The sequence below is a fragment of the Arachis duranensis genome, chromosome 8, assembly GCF_000817695.3.
Source record: "Arachis duranensis cultivar V14167 chromosome 8, aradu.V14167.gnm2.J7QH, whole genome shotgun sequence".
NCBI lineage: Eukaryota > Viridiplantae > Streptophyta > Magnoliopsida > Fabales > Fabaceae > Arachis > Arachis duranensis.
In genome coordinates, this window is record NC_029779.3 from 32,665,158 (window position 1) to 32,686,949 (window position 21,792).

The 21,792-nt window shown below is 31.8% G+C and overlaps 2 protein-coding genes across 8 annotated transcripts; one reads left to right on the forward strand and one right to left on the reverse strand.

Moving 5' to 3' along the window:
* The first annotated feature begins 9,018 nt into the window (after positions 1–9,018).
* Positions 9,019–14,315, forward strand: LOC107462245 (putative E3 ubiquitin-protein ligase RING1a). Of its 3 annotated transcripts, none has more exons than XM_016080819.3 (10): positions 9,019–9,486; positions 9,634–9,676; positions 11,023–11,081; positions 12,261–12,342; positions 12,496–12,616; positions 12,700–12,741; positions 12,957–13,469; positions 13,582–13,692; positions 13,926–14,153; positions 14,233–14,315. In XM_016080819.3, exons 1-10 carry the CDS (start codon positions 9,141–9,143, stop codon positions 14,263–14,265), a joined length of 1,578 nt encoding a protein of 525 aa, XP_015936305.1. In that variant the 5' UTR covers positions 9,019–9,140; the 3' UTR covers positions 14,266–14,315. The 3 variants fall into 3 exon arrangements, with proteins under 3 accessions (XP_015936305.1, XP_015936306.1, XP_015936307.1); XM_016080820.3 differs by having other exon boundaries at positions 13,585–13,692; XM_016080821.3 differs by having other exon boundaries at positions 9,019–9,474.
* Positions 14,316–14,319: 4 nt separating this feature from the next.
* LOC107462246 (protein TPX2) lies at positions 14,320–18,000 on the reverse strand. 5 transcript variants are annotated; one of them, XM_052253503.1, is made up of 13 exons: positions 17,845–18,000; positions 17,417–17,478; positions 17,285–17,341; positions 17,075–17,185; positions 16,826–16,984; positions 16,058–16,213; positions 15,834–15,962; positions 15,631–15,714; positions 15,467–15,547; positions 15,255–15,379; positions 15,041–15,149; positions 14,773–14,867; positions 14,320–14,681 (listed from the first exon to the last, which is right to left on the reverse strand). In XM_052253503.1, the coding sequence occupies exons 1-13, from the start codon at positions 17,888–17,890 to the stop codon at positions 14,570–14,572; spliced, it is 1,326 nt and encodes a 441-aa protein (XP_052109463.1). In that variant the 5' UTR covers positions 17,891–18,000; the 3' UTR covers positions 14,320–14,569. The 5 variants fall into 5 exon arrangements, with proteins under 5 accessions (XP_052109463.1, XP_052109465.1, XP_020985027.1 ...); XM_052253505.1 differs by having other exon boundaries at positions 16,058–16,162; positions 17,417–17,487; XM_021129368.2 differs by having other exon boundaries at positions 14,320–14,675; positions 17,417–17,487.
* Between the last annotated feature and the right edge of the window lie 3,792 nt (positions 18,001–21,792).

The window sequence follows — 21,792 nt, forward strand, 5'->3', positions numbered from 1 at the left end:
TTTCGATGAAAGAAGGGGGCGAAATTGAGGTTTTCGTTATAAAAATCTTTATAATAATAGAAGAGGGAAAAGACAGCCCATAATCGTTCTTAATCCAATTGTGTATTTGGGAAATTTGGTTTATAATCAGCCAATCGAAAGCCTTCGATATGCTGTTTATCGGTAGCACTACTTCCAGGCTTTGTCATATATTTTTTAAAAATGGCATTGAGCCATAGTTGGAGAAGTCAGAGAGGACCACCTGTACTTATCAGATAATTGTTTCGGAGACAATTCACAAATTGACAAAGTTCTTCATAAATATGCCCTAGAAGAAGCTTAGCCAAATAAAGAGTATTCCTTTCATGAAGCAAAGCAGCCAAGGAGAGGAAAAACTTCGACATCTGGACACTTTGGAAACAGAAAATGATGACGTTTAGCCAATAAAATAGAAAGGCTACATGCTCGTCATCTGTGACAGCAGTTCCCTCTTCACCCATGTGATAGGCAATGAAATCACTATAAGAAGTGGTAGAGGCAATGTTGTATTAGTGTTTGGGTTGCATGTCAAAAATGCAGTCTGGAAAATTTATTGGGAGCCTTGTAATAACGGCTACATCCAGAAGGGACATACCAATCATTCCATAGGGGAGGTGAAAATTGTTGGTTGTCCTATTCCAAAAGCATGTTACAGCTCCAATCATCCAAGGGAGCGTTGAAGGTGAGAAGTGGGAAAGCCTTAGGAGTTCCTGAATCCCCAGAACCCCCTAAGCAACACTTTTTGAGGGAGAAAGGCGCTGGTGCCAAGCTGTGAAGTCGGTTCCTCTAGGATTAATCTTTGGGTTATTCCTAAAAGATTTCTGGTTAATGAGGAAAGAGATATCGAGGGCTTTATTGATCAACAAATCCTCCTCTTGAGCACTAGGGAAGAAAGGTAATTTCCTGTTCGCTCTCTCCAAGGATTCGATAGGCCCAAGAAAACAATGGGTATCTCCGCCTACCGTGAAAGGGATCAGGATTCTAGTATCATTAATTTAAAGCTGTGGGTCATCAATGACTTCATCATTGACTTGGTTCAGTACATGAAGGGCTGGTGGAGCTGGTGGTGCTACTACAGAACCTTTACCCTTGTCTTGAGTAGTAGCGTGAGATGATGAGACGGCCATTGCAGAACAGAAAAGAGTGAAGTCTGGGGATTGAGAAATAGTGGTTGTGCAAGAAAGGTTGATGCGAGAGGAATTCAGGAAGCAAAGGTTCGAGAAAAATTGAACGGAGGCAAAAGTATCGAATTTAAAAAAAGTGTTACTGTAGCCGTTATTGCAAAAGGAATTCAAAGAGAAAAGAAGTAACTTCGCGAAGAAGGTAAAGTGGTGGAGAGAGAAAGCGCAAGTCACGGAAAACGTGTCAAGCGGGTCAGTATTAATGAGAAGTTAAATGGTAATTATTACTGACTCGAGAGATTGGAATTTGAAATTGAATTTGGATTAAGTGTTTTGTTTTTAACGTGATTTCAAAAACAAACACATTAATCCAAGGGGGCAATTTGTTGGTCGAAAAATATTTCGATCGGAGTGAATTAGATCAAAATGTTGAAAAGTGCACATGTAGGTATAAGTTGAGAGTTACTTGACACAAGCTCGATTTTGGATACATCATTAAATCGAGTGGGTATAATCGAATGGATATTCAAAGGTAAAACTGAATGGACGTTCGGAATAAATGAATCGAACGGTTACATAAGTAGAGAAGTTAAGGACTTTCACCACGTGAGGAATTAATGGGTAACGTTTCATTGGCGAAAGAGTGGGAACGGTTACCAGGGAGTGCGTGCGCAAGACAGCATTGTGTAATTAATGATTGGTTACAGAAAAAAAAAAGCTATAAATATTAGAAAGTTTTAGGAAATAAGGGTTGGAACTTTAACTCAGAAAACACTCAAGCACACTCACATCCCCTGCGAATTCCTGAGTCTGCGATCGAGTTTCTTTTCTGTTGGGTTCCTTCTATGTTTTATCTTTTCAGTTTATCTTTCTGTAAACTTTACTTTTCAAGTAAATTCATCTTTCAAGCATTCTTTAATTTCAATGTACAATTTATATTTCAGCATCTTTAAGTTTCATATAAAAACCCTTTGACTCAGTTGAAGGCATTTTATTGCTTTTCTTAAATTTCAATGCAATCTTTCCGATTTTCAATCAATTTTCTTCTTTCGACAACTTTATTTTTAATTTATCTTGTTTCTTTACAAATTATAATTCATTTTCTATTTCGATATTCGTCTAATTCGAGGCGCTTTGATGCACTTTTAGAAAACTGATACTTGCACAAAGGAGTAAGTTTTGCTCTCAGACCATTAGATATCGAACCACCATCGATTTGCTAAAATCGATAAAACAACCGGAAAATGGAATGTGTCATTTTTGCAGTCTCTGAATGCGAAAATAACACTCAATATATAAATTGGTAACTTTTTATAAGGATAAAGTATATTTTTTGTCTCTGAAATTTGGCAAAAATTTTTAAAATATCTCTTAAGTTTTATTTTATTTTAATTTTATCCTAAATATTTTTTATTTGCATCAAATATACCCTCGACGGCTAAATTTTCAAAAAATTTAAGACCAATCTAATAATAATGCATAAAAATTATACTTGATTTTCTTGTATTGAAGGTTGTTCTTATAAAATTGATGTTGAATCGGTCTTAAATTTTTTAAAAATTAGCTGTCAGGGGGTATATTTGATACAAATTGAAAATCTCTGGAACAAAATTGAAGCAAAATAAAATTTAAGAGTATTTTTAAAACTTTTGTCAAATTTCACGAACAAAAAGTATACTTTACCCTTTTTATAACTAATTTAAATTGATAGGTAAGAAATATTTTATTTAAATAAAAAATTATTAAGTGATCAATATTATTTTTTTATTGTATTCGTCTTCTATTTAAACTAGAGAAAAATCTTAAATAGCCCCTGACAATTATTTCGAAAAACAACGAGGTTCTTAACAAAAAAAATACTCAACTCGACCCTTAAGATTTATTTTGATGGGATTGATTAGTCTCTGTAATAGTATTCTTTTTGTTTTTTTTACACAGGAGTTAATCAGTCCTATAAAAATAAAATTCAGAGATCAGACTGAGTATTTTTTTTTTGTTGGAAGCCTCGTAATTCTTTCGAAATAATTATCAAGAATCAAATTAAGTATTCACTCTTTAAACTAATATTAATCAGTTCTCATTTTTTTTTCGCTAGAAGTCTAGTCCTTTAGTTCAAAAAAAAAAAAAATAAATAAAATACATTCATATATGATATAAGTGCGACTATTCTATCCAATTAACACCTAAAAGCATTTCAATTTAATAATGCCTTAATGATAATGACATTACTTGGTTAGTTAAAATAGCTTGATATTTTTTTTATCGAAAATAAAAAGATTCGAATCCAAAATCTCCTAATTAAATATAAAAAGATTATGTCATTTGAATTATAATTTATTAACAAAATAATTTAATATTTATTTATTCGAATCCAAAATCTCCTAATTAAATATAAAAAGATTATGTCATTTGAATTATAATTTATTAACAAAATAATTTAATATTTATTTATTCGAATCCAAAATCTCCTAATTAAATATAAAAAGATTATGTCATTTGAATTATAATTTATTAACAAAATAATTTAATATTTATTTATTTTTAAATAATATCATTTAAATATTGTGGAGCCAAAAAATAATATATTGAAAAAGTTTTAGACTTTTAACTCTATAATCAAGACCAACCACAATTCAAATCAGAAAAGAAATAATTTAGACAAAAAAATAAAAAAAATAATTGATGATAAATGATAATATGTTTTTTCAATATAGCGAATCGATTATTGGATATTGCCATATTGGGCAACGCATAATATATAATAATTATATAGTGATTACATGAAGCAGGAGGCTACAAAATCTACTGTACAGTATACACTTGAGCTTTACTGGATTTGATTTTCGAACCATCAGTAAAATTGATCCCTGTTTGGCAGGTATATGTTGACTTTTTTTATTGGTTACTTCTTATTTCTTCATAAATCGCCGCAATTTGAGTCTTAATTTATTATTAGTTAATAGTTATAAGTACTTTTTCATTATGATGGATGCGTGAGGAGATGTAGTCATGTCTCTAGACAAGGTCAAAGTTCCTCGGCCCTGAACCTTAACTCGATCATTTCACCTTGAAAAGAAAATGATAAAAACTTTAATTAATCGACAGAAAAAGCTTAATCATTGAGCGCAAGATAATAATTGTTTATGAAATATATGTGACCAAAATTAATTTATGAGAACAGATTTATATAACCCTGAATTATATATATCGAAAACCGTCTATGCTCACCTCTTCTATGCCCTCTCACTCCCTAGGATAACAAAAAGATTTTTTAACTGGGTGAAACTATCTAGCTTCTTTTGGTTTAGTTTAATTTCTGGTTCTTAATTAATTAGTTTAGTTTTATTAATTAATTAATTAATCCGTATTTAGTCTTACCTGATAAAAAATAAATTTAAATCCAAACTATTTTAAAAATTTACATTTTTTAATAAGACAGATTCGTATTTATGAAATAATTTGTTTGATCTATCAGGCTCTGTTAAAATATATAATATATAAATTTATTATATTAAAAATATAATAATGAGAGCTTAAATTTATATTATTTATTTTATTTAAAGATTTTTATCCATTATACTATTTGTTTCTTTAATTACATATATACTTTTTTTAATATTTAATATCTTTGCTTTTATCTGATTATTTATTTATTTTACTATTTTTTATATTTTTAAATTATTAGACCTTTTAACAAATTTTAGATTAAATCAGGTTTGTTAACGGATTAAATTTAGTACTTAGTAAATAATTTGTAATAAATTATAGATTAGATCCATATTAATAAATTTTATTGTAAACCTAATCTATTAAGAATAAAACTTAATCTGACATATTTCCACCTGTAATAATCAATTGTATATAAATACTATGTGATATTACTTAATTGGATAATAATAATAAGTTGGTCTAACTTGTTTTATTATTTTTTTTATAACACTTCTTATATTATTAATTTTTATTTATTTTTTGCACTCTAATAAGCATTTTCTCACCTTTCTGGGGAGACAAAAGTATTTTACTTAATCACCTTAACCACAACTAATTTTCTCCAAGTAATTAATCCTTTAATTCTTTTGTTAATTTGTTTTTCATTTGATCCTCTAATTGAAAAATTAAGGAAATTGTAACTCCTTTTTGATCTTGACATTAAAAATATTTATTCTATTTACTTCATTTAATAGTTAAGATGATGGCCAAAAACTTTTTAGAATAATATATGATTATATATTCGAAGTTAAACTTATAATATTTTTTTAATTTTTGGCTCTTTTTGAATATTGTGTTGAGACAGAAATACAAATAGAAAACAACAATTTAAAGATAAAATTGTGTTTGAATTAAAAGATAGAGATAAATTTATGGTTTTAAGTAAAATTTATTTTCATTTTAAATCTTGGGATAAATAGATAAAATACGACTGAAAAAATATTATATTTTATCAATACTATATATTCTTCTATTCTTATAAATCTTATGATGATTCTTTTATACTATTTAATAATTTTTTATTATTATTGTCATTATCGTTATTGCCGCCAAAACCACCACAAACCTCTCTACAAATACTATTTTGAGAAAAGAATAAAAATATTTTTTAAATTTTTTCACGAACATTTTTACTCTGACAATTGAAAAATAATTTTAAGTTCCTGACGTTTTTAAAAGTTGGACAGATCAGTCCTTCCATCCAAATGTCTCCGTCAGGCTCAACGAAAAAGTCTGACGTGACTCCCGTAATACTTGTCACGCGTCTGCATGACACACGCGTATGCGTCGCCATGAATTCAGCAAATCTTCATTTCTTTATAAATTCTCCACTTTGCATGCTTTTTTTTCCATTTCTTTCAAGGCATTCTTGCTTTCAAAACTTTAAATCACTTAAACAAATATATTAAGGCATCGAAGTAAATTAAATTTAACTCTAACCCCATTACAACCCTTGAAAAGACTTCTTGATATGTGTATTCATGCATTGAATATATGTTGATTGGTAGAAGAAGAGCAAACTTTAGAAAGCAAGATTAGTAAAGAATTGAGAGAATCAACCCTCAAACACTAGAGAGATTAGAGTGCAAACACTTTCAATGAGGGTTCAATACTCAATCCCTTGTTCCCTGCTTTCACGAGCTTTCTTCTTGCAAGTATATTTATACTTTATTTTGAGATTTGTATTAGTGGAATTCATAAATCATCATACTATCTTAACCCTACTTGTTCATATATGTTCTTGGAGATTGATTCATTTTTAACCAAGTAGGTAGACGCATTTTGCATATTAGTTGATGAACCACAAGAATTTAGCATGAGGACATGCTAATGTTTAAGTGTGGGAAAGTTGATGAATCACAATTTTATGGTTTATATTGTATTAAATTTGGTGGATTATCAACTTTTTTCACATTTATTCACTAAAATAGCATGGTTTTGTGAATTTCTCCTAAGTGTGCTTAATTATTGAAAATATGCTTTCTAGACTATCAAATTGCTAAATTTAATTTACTTTTCTCCCATTTGATGTCTTGATATGTTTGTTTGAGTGATTTAAAGTTTTGAAGGCTATAATGGTTTGAAAGAAATGGAAAAAAAAAGCATGCAAAGTGGAGAATTCATGAAAAAATGAGGATTTGCTGAATTCATGGCGACGCGTATGCGTACGCATGACAAGCATTACGGGAGCCACGTCAGATTTTTCCGTTGGGTCTGACAGAGGCATTGGACGGAGGAACTGACCAGTCCAACTTTTAAGGACGTCAGTGACTTAAAAGTATTTTTCAATGGTCAGGGATGAAAATGTCTGTGGAAAAAAAGGTTAGAAACCTATTTGTCCTATTCTCTACTTTTTTTTCTTCTAAAGTTAAGGGTGATACTTGAATTCAAGATTTTTAAGTGAAAATAAAAAAATTATACCATTTGAATTATAATTCATTAATTTTTTATGCATACTCTTGTTCCCAACTTTTTTTTATCTCCGAATAAAAATAGATTCGTTTTTAGTATGAATGATGTTATTGAATCCACTAATTAATTTAAAATTTATTATTATTATTTAAAGTGAAGACTAAAAAATTATTGCAAAAAAAAGAGACTAATAATAATAACGAAAAAGAAGATATAAATAAAAAGATATTTTATAATCATCTATCTTATACTTCTTCTAAATAAATATAAAGATGTTCGGTTGCTCGAGTTCAAAACGGATTTGGTCCTACGAAGTTCGAGAGTTGATGGGTGGCTAGACGCCTAGCTTGGGCGAGCTTCAGAGAACAGGTGAACGAGACTCTTCCGAGCTGACGAGAAGGAACAAGCCACCTGTAAAGACTCCATCGCTTAAGTCAGTGTCTATACAAGAGGTGGCAATTAGAATAATGTAAATGATATACCAGAGAAGGAGTAAGACTTCCTCTTATATAGTCTGTATTAGAGTGATCCCACATATACAGATTCTCTTTTTAATTGTCCAAAAATTCTGATGAGGTAGGAGAATAAAATAAGTTGGCAAATCAAAAAACTTGTTAAATAAACTTTCAAAGAGTATTCGAACCCGAATTACTTGTGGGCTAAATCGAAACAAAAGACTTTTTTTAATTTATCTTTATTTCGTGCTTTATATAGCTTTGCCGTCTTTTGTTAAAAAAAAAACTAATTGCTCTTCAAATATCATTTTGATTGATGTGTTTCAAAACAAATAGACAATAATAATATTAATTATACTATATGTACACTAAAATTATTTATTAATATATATTATATATAAATATAAAATGACTAATTTTAATAATTAATTTTAAAATATAAATAATATTTTTGTATATATATTCCGTGAAATACAAAAGAAAATATACACACCTTACTTTTGAATTAAAAAAAAATTCACATAAGCAACCCCCATCTTATTAAGAAGCAAAGAAAATAAAAGTCAGAGATGAGAGAGTACTGTGGGATGCATTAACATTTAACTAGAAAAGGAAAACAAAAACAGAGCAACCAAAGTATGAAGAAAGAGGAGAACATATGGTGGTCGAAATGACGAAAAAGGGCCCAAGACACCACCTCCACCCACCGGCCACCGAGCCGCTACTATATGCCTCCTTTACTTTCCTTCTTTATCTTCTGCTGTTCTCAGAAATTTCTTTTCTTATGCACTATCTATGCATAGGAATTTTATATTTATTTTTCCTTAGAAAAATAGTTTTTATTACAATAATAATTAATTTTAATATAAACTGATATAAAATATTCCACCTCAACAATTAGTTATATTTTATAAGAAATCTTAGGTAATTAATTATTTTTATATTTATCCTGTATCTGAATTAATATTAGTTAATTTTTCAATTTGTTTATTAAAAATGTGAGTAACATTTTTCTTCAGATTTGAATATTATAAATATGTAGTTATCTTATAAAAAAAGTTGAGTGAGAATTCTCAAATAATTGAACACAAATGTCTTTAATAGCTAAAAACATTTTTTGGTTTCGAGCAAATTATATATTATATAAGTAAAATTTAGAATAGTTATTAATAAATTAAATTCTTTTCCATTTTATCAGTAATAAATATTGAAAAATAAAATTTTGACATATTATTATTAGACAAAATCAAAATTTTCTATACATCTTTTTTGTTTTACCCGAAAAGCTTATATCCAAATATGCATACAAGTTAACTCATGAATAACCTAACCAAACGATAATAACACTTTAATTTTGTTTACGAGGGTATGTACTGTGTAGTAGTGTAGTGTAGTGTAGTAATACTATAATTACGATTATATTAGTATTAAATCAAGACTAATAAAAACGAAGATAGACGCAATTAAATACTTACATGAAAAAAGAAAAATAAAAAAAAATTGCAATATATAATGATAGCAAAGCGAAGGAAAGCAGAGAAGGAGACCCAAACCAAAATCTCCAATCTCATTCTGCTTCTTTGCTTCTTCGCTTCTCTTCTCTGCGTTCTCTTCCCTGCTGCATCGAACCAAAGAGGATTCAGCAATGCCTGCACAGAAGCGCCCTTACCCTGACACTCTCGACGACGCCGACGACTCCTCTAACCACCTCTTCCCGCATCGCCACCCCAAGCACCACCGCGACCGCACCCTCAAGCCCCACCATCCAGATGAAGATGCTGCTGGAGCCCACAAGGAAGAGGACGAGCAAGAACAAGAGCAAGGGGATGCTGAGCAAGAAGATGAGGAAGATGAGCAACAAGGAGCAGAAGAAGAAGATGATGATGATGAAGAAGAAGAAGAAGAGGACGATGACGAAGATGAAGATGAAGGTGAGGGAGATGAAGAAGATGAAGAAGAAGGGAAACACAACGACGAGGGTAAACCCGATGGTTACGTGTTATCATCTTTTCTTCTTCGTGATTTACGTGCATCTTATTATTTTCGTGTTTCTTCAACTGGGTCCTCGCGCTTTTGCTACTTCGTAATTCTTCTGTTTTCTCAAGGTGTTCATTTTGTTCTTTGTTGGTTGTTTTCAGATTCTGACGACACCCCATCTTCGGATTCTGAAGAAAAACCAGAGTACGAACTCCATTTGTCTAGTGCATTGCTTCAAAACTTGTGCTTTTCTCTGCTTCCTTTTCTTCTCCTTTTCCCCCAGATTCATGTTGCTAATCGATGTGTCTCTGTTTTGGGGTGCTGGGTTGGTGTGAATTTCGCATCTTGTGTTCTTCTTCCTTTGATTTTGGACGCTTCTGATGTGGGTTCCCTCTTCCCACTGTAGAAGGGGGTTGCTCTATGATTCCTCTTTTCACTTTTCTGTGTTATTTGAGCTGAAATGTGTGTGTTTTCCGAATCTACCCCTTTTGATTCGTCTTAGCTCGTTTGCATGCTTGCATTTTCGTCTTCTTGGTGCATTAGACTAGCTCATTGGTTGCATAATCGAACAACGTTTGTTATTTTGGCGTGGACTTTTGTTCCTTTGTTCAAGGCATGGATTTGTAGTGTTGTTATGCATAGGGTGGGATTGAACTTCGAGATCTCCTTCATGGCATGAAGGAGGTGTATGAATACTCTTGCTTTATGAATTATGTTAACATTCATATTGTAGGTGGAGTTCTAGTGGGTGGTGTGCATCAGAATGTTCTAAGTAGTGGCTTCTTTACTCCACAAGTCGTGTGGGGAAAGTTTAAAACTAAGTCTTTTGAAGCATTATCATCTGTCACTTGCCATGTACCTGTGGTCAAAATTCTATAGGCTCACAAGGTTCCCTGTAATGCCCTGTAGTTCATGATCTGTGCTGGTACTTGAATTGCTTTTCCATGTTATAGTAACCTGTTAAAGCATAACATAAAACAGCGTACTTGCTTTCTGAATTTGGAGATACTTGTCCAAAGTTGTCAAAGGTGAAAGGCATGTGGGATACCATGCTGTAAGTTAAGTTGGGCCACAATGTGCTTGTATCTCAGAAGAAACGACTTAACATTATAAAAGACGAAAATACTGAAGAAGAAAATACCCAACATTCGACTCCTTTGCATTATGTCATAGTATAAAATATCCCTAAGCTGCTTGCTGTGACATTATGACTGTTTTACCCCTTTTGTATAACAGCTAGGAAGTTAGATAGCTTTTGGTGTTATTACTGTTTCAGTGTTTTGTGAAAAGTGGCTGGTGAGCTATAAATTTCTTCCAGCTTAGAGAATTTAGATGATCAAGGTGGGCAGTGCCTGTGATATAGCATTAACTGTGTCTTTAAGTCCTAACTATTAGAAAGCTGCTAAATTTGTTGTAACATTTTCATAACTTGCTGAATTATGACTGTTCTAACTACCCAATTGGTGGGTATCAGTCATAAATCCCATATGAAAATGTTCTTTCTATCACTTGTATGTAAATATGTTCTTATCATCTTGTTCTTTTCGCAGATTTGTGTTTGTAGAACTTCTGGAAATTCGTAAGGATGTCCAGTGCCCAATTTGCCTTGGTATGTTTGGTTTTCACTTTTTGGGTCTTAAGTATGGTGTTAAATTCTGTGTGGGATTAATTTTGCTACTGGCAAGATGTGCTGGGAGCTCTAGTATTTCATTTAATTCTATGTGCACAACAACATAAAATAGAAAGTTGTGTTTTTCACGAACACTAAGTGTGATGGAAAGTCTCCTATGCTAATACTGCTTTAATCGTTTGCTAGAAGGAGAGGTGATGGCTTAATATATGTTATTTTCATAGATACCTGTTGATTTATTATTGTATATTGATCTTGTAACTAGGTGATCATGAACCTTTTAACAATCCTTAGTGGTTTCTTTTTCTCTATTGTTGCTGATATTGCTTAATAATACTAGCATTTTAGATTCATCTCCTAAGAGTGCCAAACTGTCAATTGTAGTTTTGTAAAGCGAGGAGAATTGTTGAACTATCTTTTCTGAGATTACTAAAGAGGGACAATAGCCACTTAACTAGCCTGTTGAAATACCTATATAGTCTATATATAACAGAGGGATGCATTCATGCATGCATTTTCGAGAGTATAATGAATGACTTGAGCAGTTGAGTTAATGAGTTAGATACAATCAAGAGACATGTGCATGTCAGCAATGTTTGATCAAGTATCAATTGTGGGTTTTGAGGTGAGGAACTCAACTTTTAGTGCATATAATAACCGTTGTCTTTGTAGCTGCCCTAGATTCTGAGTGATACTTAAGGTTCATAATAGTGCTTACACAAGTTCTTAGGTACATCTTGCTATGTGAAATTTTGTTTATAGAAGGAAAGATCCCGAAGATTGAGAACCTAAATATTAAAATGGAAAAACAAAAAAGTAAACTCATTTCTATATACGGGGCATATTAGTTTAATTAACATAGGAAATTTGACATATTTTACTGGATTTGGATTCTATAAAAATAATGAATTAATAATAAATGGTGAGATTGAAACATAACCAAAGGATCCAAATCCTATTTTATTTGCTCTCAATTTGGTATTTAAATGTTTACCAAATATAAATGCTTTTTTTTTTGGAAAAAATTTGTTGGTACCTATATTCTTAGTTATGGTTTTAACAGGTAGTTTCAGATTCCACTATGAAGGAAAATTTCCAAATCATATTCAATGATGGTGAACTTATCCTATTAAACTAACAAAGTATTTGCTTCGACAGGCATTATTAAGAAAACAAGAACTGTCATGGAATGCTTGCACCGGTTTTGCAGGGAATGCATTGACAAGTCAATGCGACTTGGGTAGGTCACATGAAGCAATTCCAGGGTTTTTGTTTGTGTAATTTGCTTCCAATACATGCAATCAATCTAAACCCTTCTTGCCTCCCGTGTACTCATCACAAAACACAAGATATCATCTCTGTATGCAGACTCATCATTCATGTATTATCTCAGGAACAATGAATGCCCTGCTTGCCGAACACATTGTGCCAGTCGCCGTTCTTTGAGAGATGATCCGAAATATGATGCTCTTATTGCTGCTTTATATCCAGATATTGAGAAGTACGAGGAAGAGGTATGAGTTGACCTGTTTACTATGTATTTTGACCATGTGTAAAAAATTGACTAGTGCTACTAACACTGGTTGCTTTATTATAGGAGCTTGAATTTCGTGAAGAGGAGAAGAACCGCAATAAGCAGGTAAATATTTATTGGCTGAACATTTCTAAACATGCTTTCAGATTTTAGGCATGTTCACAGTAATTAAACTAGTAATTCCACTTTTTTATTGTTTGACACTGAATTATTGCCTATCTGCTTGGCTGCCATCACATGCCAACTCCTCAATTACATAATTCCTTGCATTTGCAATAGTACCTTGTTCCTGGTGTCATTTAATAACTTCTTTCTGACAGATTCAAGCTTCAATTGCAAAAGTTGTTCAACGGCAGTCTGAGGCACTAGTTAAGAGACGTAAAGATTCACCAAGTGTATTCGTGACAAGATCCCAGCGAAATCAACGAAATGCTTCTAGGAGACAAAATCAAGTGATTGATATTCAAGGATCTGAGGATAATGAGGAGGAAAATGACAATAACGAAAAGGACTCATCATCTGCTGATGAGCGGGGTACAGAGGCGAGGCAAAGAAGGAGAAAGAGATGGACCAGAGTTCGCACCTCTCAGCCCTCATCATCAATGGCAAGTCCTGATGGTGGATGTGCAGAAAGTGACTTGGATAACGGTAGAGAAAATCGAGGACTTTCAAGGCAGGTGTCAAAACCTCGAAAACTTACATGGGGAAGGGGTGGATTTAGAAGTCACACAAGGCATGGAAGTGGCGGTGGTAGTAGTAGCAAAACCTCTCGCAGTAGTCGAGTGTCTAAGATGGTTGATTTTCTCCGAAACTTGGATGAGAATGCTGATGAGGTATAGATCTCCCCTCTTAATAAATCTATAGGTGTCAAATGTTATTGCTGAGTGCAACTTTGTTATGAATTCTTAATTTAGTTTTGTTCAAGATCCTTTATATTCTTATTAGCAGTTAGATATCCATCTCATGCTTTATTCTCTGGGCAAACGAGGCGCACCAAGTTTGGAGAAGCCACACCTTTGCTGTCGCCCAACTTTGTCTGTCAAGAACCTTTGCGAAGTGAGATGCTCCTTTGTTTTAGTCACTTGTTTATGACAGCAAATTATTCTGATTTGATTGATTTAAATTTATTTATTCTTCTAGTAGAAGGCCTAGTATTAACATATAGGTGCTATTATTTTCTCTGATCTCTTCCCAAAGAAAATGATTGCATCTTATGCTTTTTGTTAATGAGACAATTTAATTGCCTTATGATGATTGTCTAATACTTGTTTAAAATTGCTTTTGCAAAGTATGTTGCTCGCCAAACACCTGTGCCTGTTGAAGAAGTTGAGATATTGGCAGTTAAAGGATGCAGTGGCACAGATTTCGACAAGTCAACTGATGAGACTTCATCCTTGAAATGTGATGAGCTAACAACTCTGGTTATAGATCCATCTAAATATGAACTAGAAATTTTGCAGGGAGATGAATCTTTAGCAGGGATTAGATCTAAATGCATATCTAAAAGGGAGCATTTGGTGAGTCTTAATGTGGTTTTATTAACTGTTATTATTTCAAGCATCAAACCTAATTTCCCCTCGTTTTCTGCTGTTTCAGATTCTGGCATACAGGCGGAAAGGGGCACTATAGTCACGCTGAACTTTTTTTCATTTGTATATAGCAAGGACAAATTGTCTAAGGAGTTTTATTTAATTTTCATGATGGACACAAAATTCGGCATTGTATTCAAATCCATCAGCATGGTTGGAGTGATTGTTGTTAGCACCTCTGCATTGTTACAATAGATTCATAGTTTTCATTGTGGAAATGAATATTTTAATGAGAAAATGATTAGTATTTTGTATTTGCGAACATTAATTAAGATATATTACAAAATGATGACACTAGAATTTGAAATTGTTGTCAAATTCACGTCTACTAGATGCTCTCTCCATCATCTCATGGTGGCAGCAGGACTTGAAACTACAATGGCATTTGATATCTTGTTTTTTGCTACATGCAAATTTGGCGACTTGGGATTTGTTGTATCCTTAGCAGACCTATTGCTTCATACAACACAACTCATTGTCAGATGTTTTAAAAGTGGTAGAAAACAAAGAATGAAGAAATGTTTTAAACTTTTAATTTTGCACATACTTATTGGGAAAGAAAGGATGGTCAAATTTTGGAGTTGGCATCACATGAGAAACCTTTGACTTTGTCAGATGTTTCGATGCCTTTTCTTCCTCTCTCTGCATGCATCACATATCACACTACCTTGCTTAGATCACTATCAAGTGGTAGATGAAGAAAAACAAAGAATAAATTGAAGACTATACTATAGAGTATAAGAACTAAAACTAAAATAGCTACTATGGTCTATGATATATATTTAGGAACGCACGAATACGAAGACTAAAGTCACCTTCTCATTAAAATGGGCTCTAGACATAGCCCAATTCTCTGAATGTAAACTGAACTCTTGAACTTGGGTAAGGGGTTTACGAACTTTATCTGTAACTGGGAATGGATCCCTGCAGGCAAAATCCACAATTCCACATCCATGATATATGAGAATATAACTCAATTCTTCATAGACACAAAAGAAAGTGAAACCTAATACTATTAATGTTACTCACTCTTCTCTCTTCACCATTAGTTGTTCCTCCACTTCTTGTTGCAGTTCTATCTCATGTCTAACTAGGGAGTCCAATTGGAATGGTTCTGGTTTAGTGCACTGCTTAGATTCAAGTTTTTGAGGTTCCTGCATATCATGATATCAGTAATTTCGTACTGCTAATTCTTAGTATCTAGAGATTAATGAGACACCAAATTGAAAAAACTTCTTTACTTGAGGATAGTCATTGGAATAAGGGTATGGCTTATGCAGAAGTTCCATATGATGTTTCTTCTCTTTCCGGTCACCTCTCTCCTAACATAGAGAAAAATTGCAATTGTTATAGCATAACCGGATCATTGCATAGATCCTTCCAAACAAAAGGGAATGTAATGAACCTCAGTGTGGAGATGGAATGGCTTTGGAATTGTGTTTCTGGTAACTGGTTTGTTTTTACAAGTACTTTCAGACTTAAAATAAAACTGCAACATAAGAACACAAAGGATGAGTTGATGATAGAACATGCATCCTTATTTCTTAAATCAAGTAGAGTTAACTGAAGCTTTGGGAAGTAGATGGTTTGATTTCAAATCTAGATTACCAAATCAGACAAATCAGCCATGGCAGGTGGTGGAATCCTGTCATTTGTTGCAAAGTGAAATTCTTGAGGTACAGTGACTTGTTTCTTCGCATGATAGTGTAGTCCAATGTCTCCTTTACTTTCAAAGATCTAATGAAATAAGAGAGAGATTATTTTTGTTTAGCGCTAAAGGATAAAATGAGAATAATGAAGTTAATTAACATTCTCGGTCGGTAGCCTTTTACCTTCTTATTTAGAGGCCTTGCCTTAAATTTGGGTTTTCTTGCAAGCTTTTCTAGCTCTAATTCTACTGAACTTTTCATCTTTTGTGGCCGGGCACGTAGTGATGTCTGAAATGTAGGTGTTTTAGGCTCTGTAAGAACAGGTTTCCATGGATTCTCCTAATACAAAAAAATAAAATTGATGAATAGCAAGTCAAGGATCAAAGTGATGGGTCTCAGATGTAGAACTTTTTGTTTGGTAGCTTTGGTGAATGCTGGGTATACCTTGAAGCACTAGATTAATATATGTTGAGAGGTAATGTTAATTTTGGAAAAAAGAGAAGCAGCCAAATATTTACGGTAGTGTGCTAGATATGTAATTTAACCTTCATTAGGAGTAAAACAATCCTTTCAGGAGAAATTTTCCTTTCATATACTTAGAGAGATTAGAAAGTTATACTATATTAGTATTTCTTGTTTATCCTTATTTTTGCAAAGATCTCTTCTCCTCCTATCTTCTTTTGCTCTTCACTGAACAAATTTATTCTTTCATCAAGAGAAGAAAAAGTATCAAACATCAAAGTTTAGTAAATGACTGATGAATACTTCCGTTAATCGAAACATCAAATTTTGCATAAATAAAAGCTTAGTCCTACGGTATGTGATTTATCTTCCTTTTTTTTTCTGTAAAAAGGAGGAAATGGGAGTGTTAATTCTTGAAAATTTTGCACTCTAAAAAAATTATATTTATAAGTAAAAGCAAAGTATGGGCGAAAGAGAAGAATGAAGTACCTTCTTATTCAGTGGTTGAGCCTTGAATTTTGGCATTCTAGGAACCATTTCTGGATCAAGATCAGTAGTACTCCTTACACTTGCTGAGGCAACAGCCTGATCTGTCTTGAATCCAGGTTCTTTAGGCCTTGGTTTCATCTGTTTCTGAGCAGCACTTCCCTGAATCATAAGTCAAAACTATAAGAACATCTACTCACATGGTGCAACAAAAGAAGAAAACAGAATGGACAATAGAGGAATAAAACAAACCTTCACGGCATTTATCTGCATTTTACTATTACTTGAAGATATGTTTGTGTTGCCATTGGTCACACCCAATGGCAACTTACGAGGCAAATTTTGAGGTTCCACATACAGAATCTGGTTATATTTTTGAGGAGTTATACTTTAGTTAGGGCACAAATATGAGAGAAAAGTTATTTGAAAGAGTGGGGGAAACACACAAATAAAGACATCGACCTGTCTAGCTTTGCCTCCTTCCAACTTCTGCCTCTTAATAGCTTGGTTCTCATATACCTGAAATATAGATTACTGATTTTTGAAACATTGTGATAAACACACTAATTAATCAAATTTGAAAGTAACCTTTACCTTGTGCATTTTCTCAGCTTCACCAAAATCACGCAGGCTATTATTGGTTCTAGGCTTAAATGCTGGAACAACTTGAAAAATTCAGAAAAAGCTTAACCAAGTAATTTACTTCATACAAGATAAATAGAACAATAATTGACTATGTCGATCAATCTCAAGTGAGAGACTGACTCTAATTAAGATATGGGTCAAGTAGTTTTTCTCTTAACAAACTAGGATGAAAAGTATCTAAGTAAATTAACTTATTTGCCATTTCAAACAATTCATGATGAAAGTCTAACAAAAAATAAAGTAAATCATCTGTTTCTAAATCATCATGTCTAAATCCAGTTCTGAATGAGAGTTCATTCATGATTATATTACAAATTGCATTGCATTTCTACTCTTCATTTCATCAAAGAAAGCAAGAAGAAGAAGAAGAAACATACGACAGGTGGCTACTATAATGGTGGCGCCGCCAGTTTCCACCGCCATTTCGGATTCGGGTGTTCGCAGGTTCAAATTTTTTGGCAAGTGAAGTAAATTGTTGCTAGCTTCAATAATATAATTAGTAAAATAAAATGAAAATAATAAAAAAAACGAGAATTTGCACACAGAGAGAGAGAGAGAGAGAGAGAGAGAGAGAGAGAGGGAGAGGGAGAAAGTGCAACGTTTGTAATGGAAAAAGAGAAAATGAGAAGAACATGAACATAACCGTTCAAGTTAGTTCAACTTCTAACGGCTATTTTGTCACGCTCCATGAGACACGCGCCTTCAAACGATGTCGTTTTCCCCTCAAATATGTGTAACAATCCGAAAATAGTTTTATTCTTTAACTTTAACGTACTTACAAGTCACATCTGGATTCTTATATGATCATTTATACATTGATTAATAAAAGTAATTATTATTTTTAGATAATACATGTATGTAAAAAAAAATTAATCATCCTAGGTATACACAAAAAATTAATCATTAAATCAACTATTTATATAGAATATATATTATAATATAAAATACATATTGAAATAAATTTAACACTATATGTATTTATATATAAATATGTGATAACTTTTTAGTATAGAAGTAGTAATTTTTTTAAAAGAAAAAATATCATAATTAAATTCTTAATTTATTGTATCTTAATAATAGTAATAATAATAATTTTAAGCGTTCGTTGGTTCTTTCTTTAAATGTTACCAAAAAAAGTTTTTTAATGAAAAATAATTTTACACTATTACTAATTACAATCAATAATTCTCTTAATTAAAAATAAAAAAAGTAAACACTTCTCATATGCACAACCCTACAAATTAATATATTTTAAAGAATTTTTTAAATAAAAGATAAATAATAGATTATGAGCTAGCAGGAGTTCTTTTCCGTGGGAAAACAGAACAAAAATTCTTAACAAGTTTCCACAATTCATGGACCACGATACTTGCACATGCATTTTTCTTAGGTTTACACCTGAAAATAATAGCTACTACAACATTATTACGCACTTGATTAAGATATATATATATACTGGATCTGTATATATTTATTATAGTTTGATCTTCAAAAGCATCATTATTATTGTGTATATATGATGCAAAACATAGGGGTTGAAGGTGCTTTTGTTAGTGTTATTGTTATGTTGATGATATGCAGATCAGAAATGATTGTAATAATTTCAAGGGAACCATGTGATATAGTGTACTGGGATTTTGTGACATGCGTTAGGTACCTTGCAGGTTATGAATCAGAACCAACCAAGCATTGCTGTGAAACTGTGGCCACACTCAACAAGGAAGATAAGCAATACACTGAACGAATTTGTCAGTGTATTGAGGACTTAGCAAAGGGCATTCGCATCAAATTTGATTTGGAACGCATTCAATTTCTCCCTGATAGATGTCACATGCCTATCACTTTCCCCATTTCTAATGACTTCAATTGCTCCATGTAATTAATTAGTTCATTCATCAAATCTGTCTTAGCTTAATCGTTTTAATTATAATTATGTCACTGCTAATTATATATGAGGAAGTATAACGAGGTGTTGTTTTATTTTGCAGCATTCAATCAACGGCGAATTGGAACGGCAAATTAAAGGTATAAGACAGACAGATATTATCTAGCTATCTCTATATCCCTTTCAAAGTGTATAATCGCTCTGATAGTCATAGAAACTGGAATCCAATTATTTTGATATTATTCAATTACAATAATCAAGTGTGAAAGTGATGCAAGCATTTCATGTTACGTTCATGAAAGATACGGAATCCCAGTAAGCAATTTAACGATTCAGTGTGTAATTATATTCCGGCACATCAATCAGCAACGAAATAAGGATTTTTTTTTCCCCTATTTCTCTTCTTTCTTTAAAAATTAATGTCTCACCAAACCAATCAGCAGATATGTGTTGCTATATCTATGTTTCATTGAGATATAAACATCAACCAAACGTTATCATTGTATGTTATAAGGGATATTTTTTATTTGTAATGTATCTAATTAAACTTAAAAATGGTAGCATTTGAAAAAGTAAAAAATGTATAGCATAATTCATACATTTACATATTAATTATACTACGTATATATCCTAAAAAAGGTTAGTTATTATATTAGTTATTTATATAAAATACATATTAAAATATAAAATATATATTAATAAACAAGAATTGGTAATATAGGACTTGAGAATGGTACGGTGTCGCATTTATGGTGATGTCTCTAGTTGATGGACATGGTGGCGGTATCAAAGGTAGCCAATTTAATTTGAGGATAAAAAAGATGCACCCTAGTTGGGAAACATGCATGCATGATGTAGTATATGATTGTAGAAATTAGAAGTGGCGGATGAATTGAATCAAGATAAGAGTTGCCATTCCCTAGTAAGTTATGGTGTTCAAAAGCTACCTAGTAGCACCTCCCTCTTTGGAGAAAATGTGGTGTTCATCCATATGAGATGTCAAATATCTATTATATATTACAAGTATAATAATTGGGGAAAATTAGATATACGTATTATTGCATTGTAACAAGAAAATTGATGAGGACAAAGCAAAATATTCAAATAATAGAAGTATTTAGAGAAAAGAGACAATTTCTCAAAACAATGAACATTTGCACTGTCAATTGACGATGAGAAAGGTGTTTACTCAGGTAAAATCGACTTCACGTTCACCTGAAGTTAATATCTAAGAGTCGTTAGATGATTTAATTGATTTGACTAAATTTTCATTCAACGACTTTTATATATCAACTTTACATAAAATCGAACTGAGTTTTCACCCGATAAGAAATCATCATGCATAGTTATGATTTATGAACTTCCAACCGTATGCTTAATTATGGATGGATATATAAGCCGGTGCAATCTTCTACAAAGTTGAGCATATTAATTACAGCTAACGCGTTTTTCATTAATTAATTAGATGAACATCATGTATGCTTAAATTGCTATAATTTAGTCAGTTTAATTTTAGTGCAGTAAAATATTTTTTAACAGTAATTTCTTTTGAATAATTATTTATTTAATTAAAAAATAGTTAAATATAATATTATTTAATTAGATATATGTGTAATATTATTTTATACTGACAGTAGTATATTAAAAATAAATTTTATTTTATTATCAAAAGTTTAAATAATTCAATTTTTTAAAAATGTATTTATAGAACAAAATTGTTATTCTTTTAATTCTAACTAATTTAGACTCTCCTTTTTATTTTTATTGGCAAAATATTTAGGCGAATTTAGTACTAATAAACTCTACACACTTAATTATTAGTGTTTATTAAAAAAGTTAGAGATCTTATACCAATTCAAAAAAAAATTATAAAAAGACCCCAAACATACATTATTTTAAAGAATAATACTAAGGTAAAAAGTAAACTTTTGGTAAAAAGTAAATATTATATTTTTTTGTAACGAAAAAATCTACAAAAAAAATTATCATGTGCAATGTATATATATTTTTTAATTTAGTAAAAAATATTTTTTATTTAATTTTATTTTTTACTAAAATATATTTTAAAATCTCTGTTAGTTGTACCATTTAGCTTATACTTTAAATTTTGAACTATTGAAAATTAGACAAACATATTGACCACGGACTAACTCGTGAGGAGCAATAAAAATAGCAATTAATTGAATCAAACTGCAAAATTTAATTGGATTTTACTAAAATTTAGTAGTGGTATAATTGAATCATATATGAGCCCCAAAGGGTTGTGTGAAAGTGCGTTCTCTATTTTAGTATATGGGAGGTGGGATACTCAAAAGCTTGTCTGATGAATGATGATCACTTTCTCTTATTCCTTTGCATGTAAATTCCTAACTTCAACTTGTCCCATGACTTGATATTGATGGAAGTGTATGTGTCAGTTATGGCTTCCCCTTCGATCCAT

Excerpts from the sequence above, each read along its gene's own strand:
- LOC107462245 (XM_016080819.3), top strand. The coding sequence starts at position 9,141 with ATGCCTGCACAGAAGCGCCCTTACCCTGACACTCTCGACGACGCCGAC. Across the intron at positions 9,487-9,633 it reads CGACGAGGGTAAACCCGATG|ATTCTGACGACACCCCATCT; the intron begins GTTACGTGTTAT and ends GGTTGTTTTCAG. Across the intron at positions 11,082-12,260 it reads CCAGTGCCCAATTTGCCTTG|GCATTATTAAGAAAACAAGA; the intron begins GTATGTTTGGTT and ends TTGCTTCGACAG.
- LOC107462246 (XM_021129367.2), bottom strand. The coding sequence starts at position 17,890 with ATGGCGGTGGAAACTGGCGGCGCCACCATTATAGTAGCCACCTGTC. Across the intron at positions 17,342-17,416 it reads AAGCTGAGAAAATGCACAAG|GTATATGAGAACCAAGCTAT; the intron begins GTAAAGGTTACT and ends TCTATATTTCAG. Across the intron at positions 17,186-17,284 it reads AAGGAGGCAAAGCTAGACAG|ATTCTGTATGTGGAACCTCA; the intron begins GTCGATGTCTTT and ends AAATATAACCAG.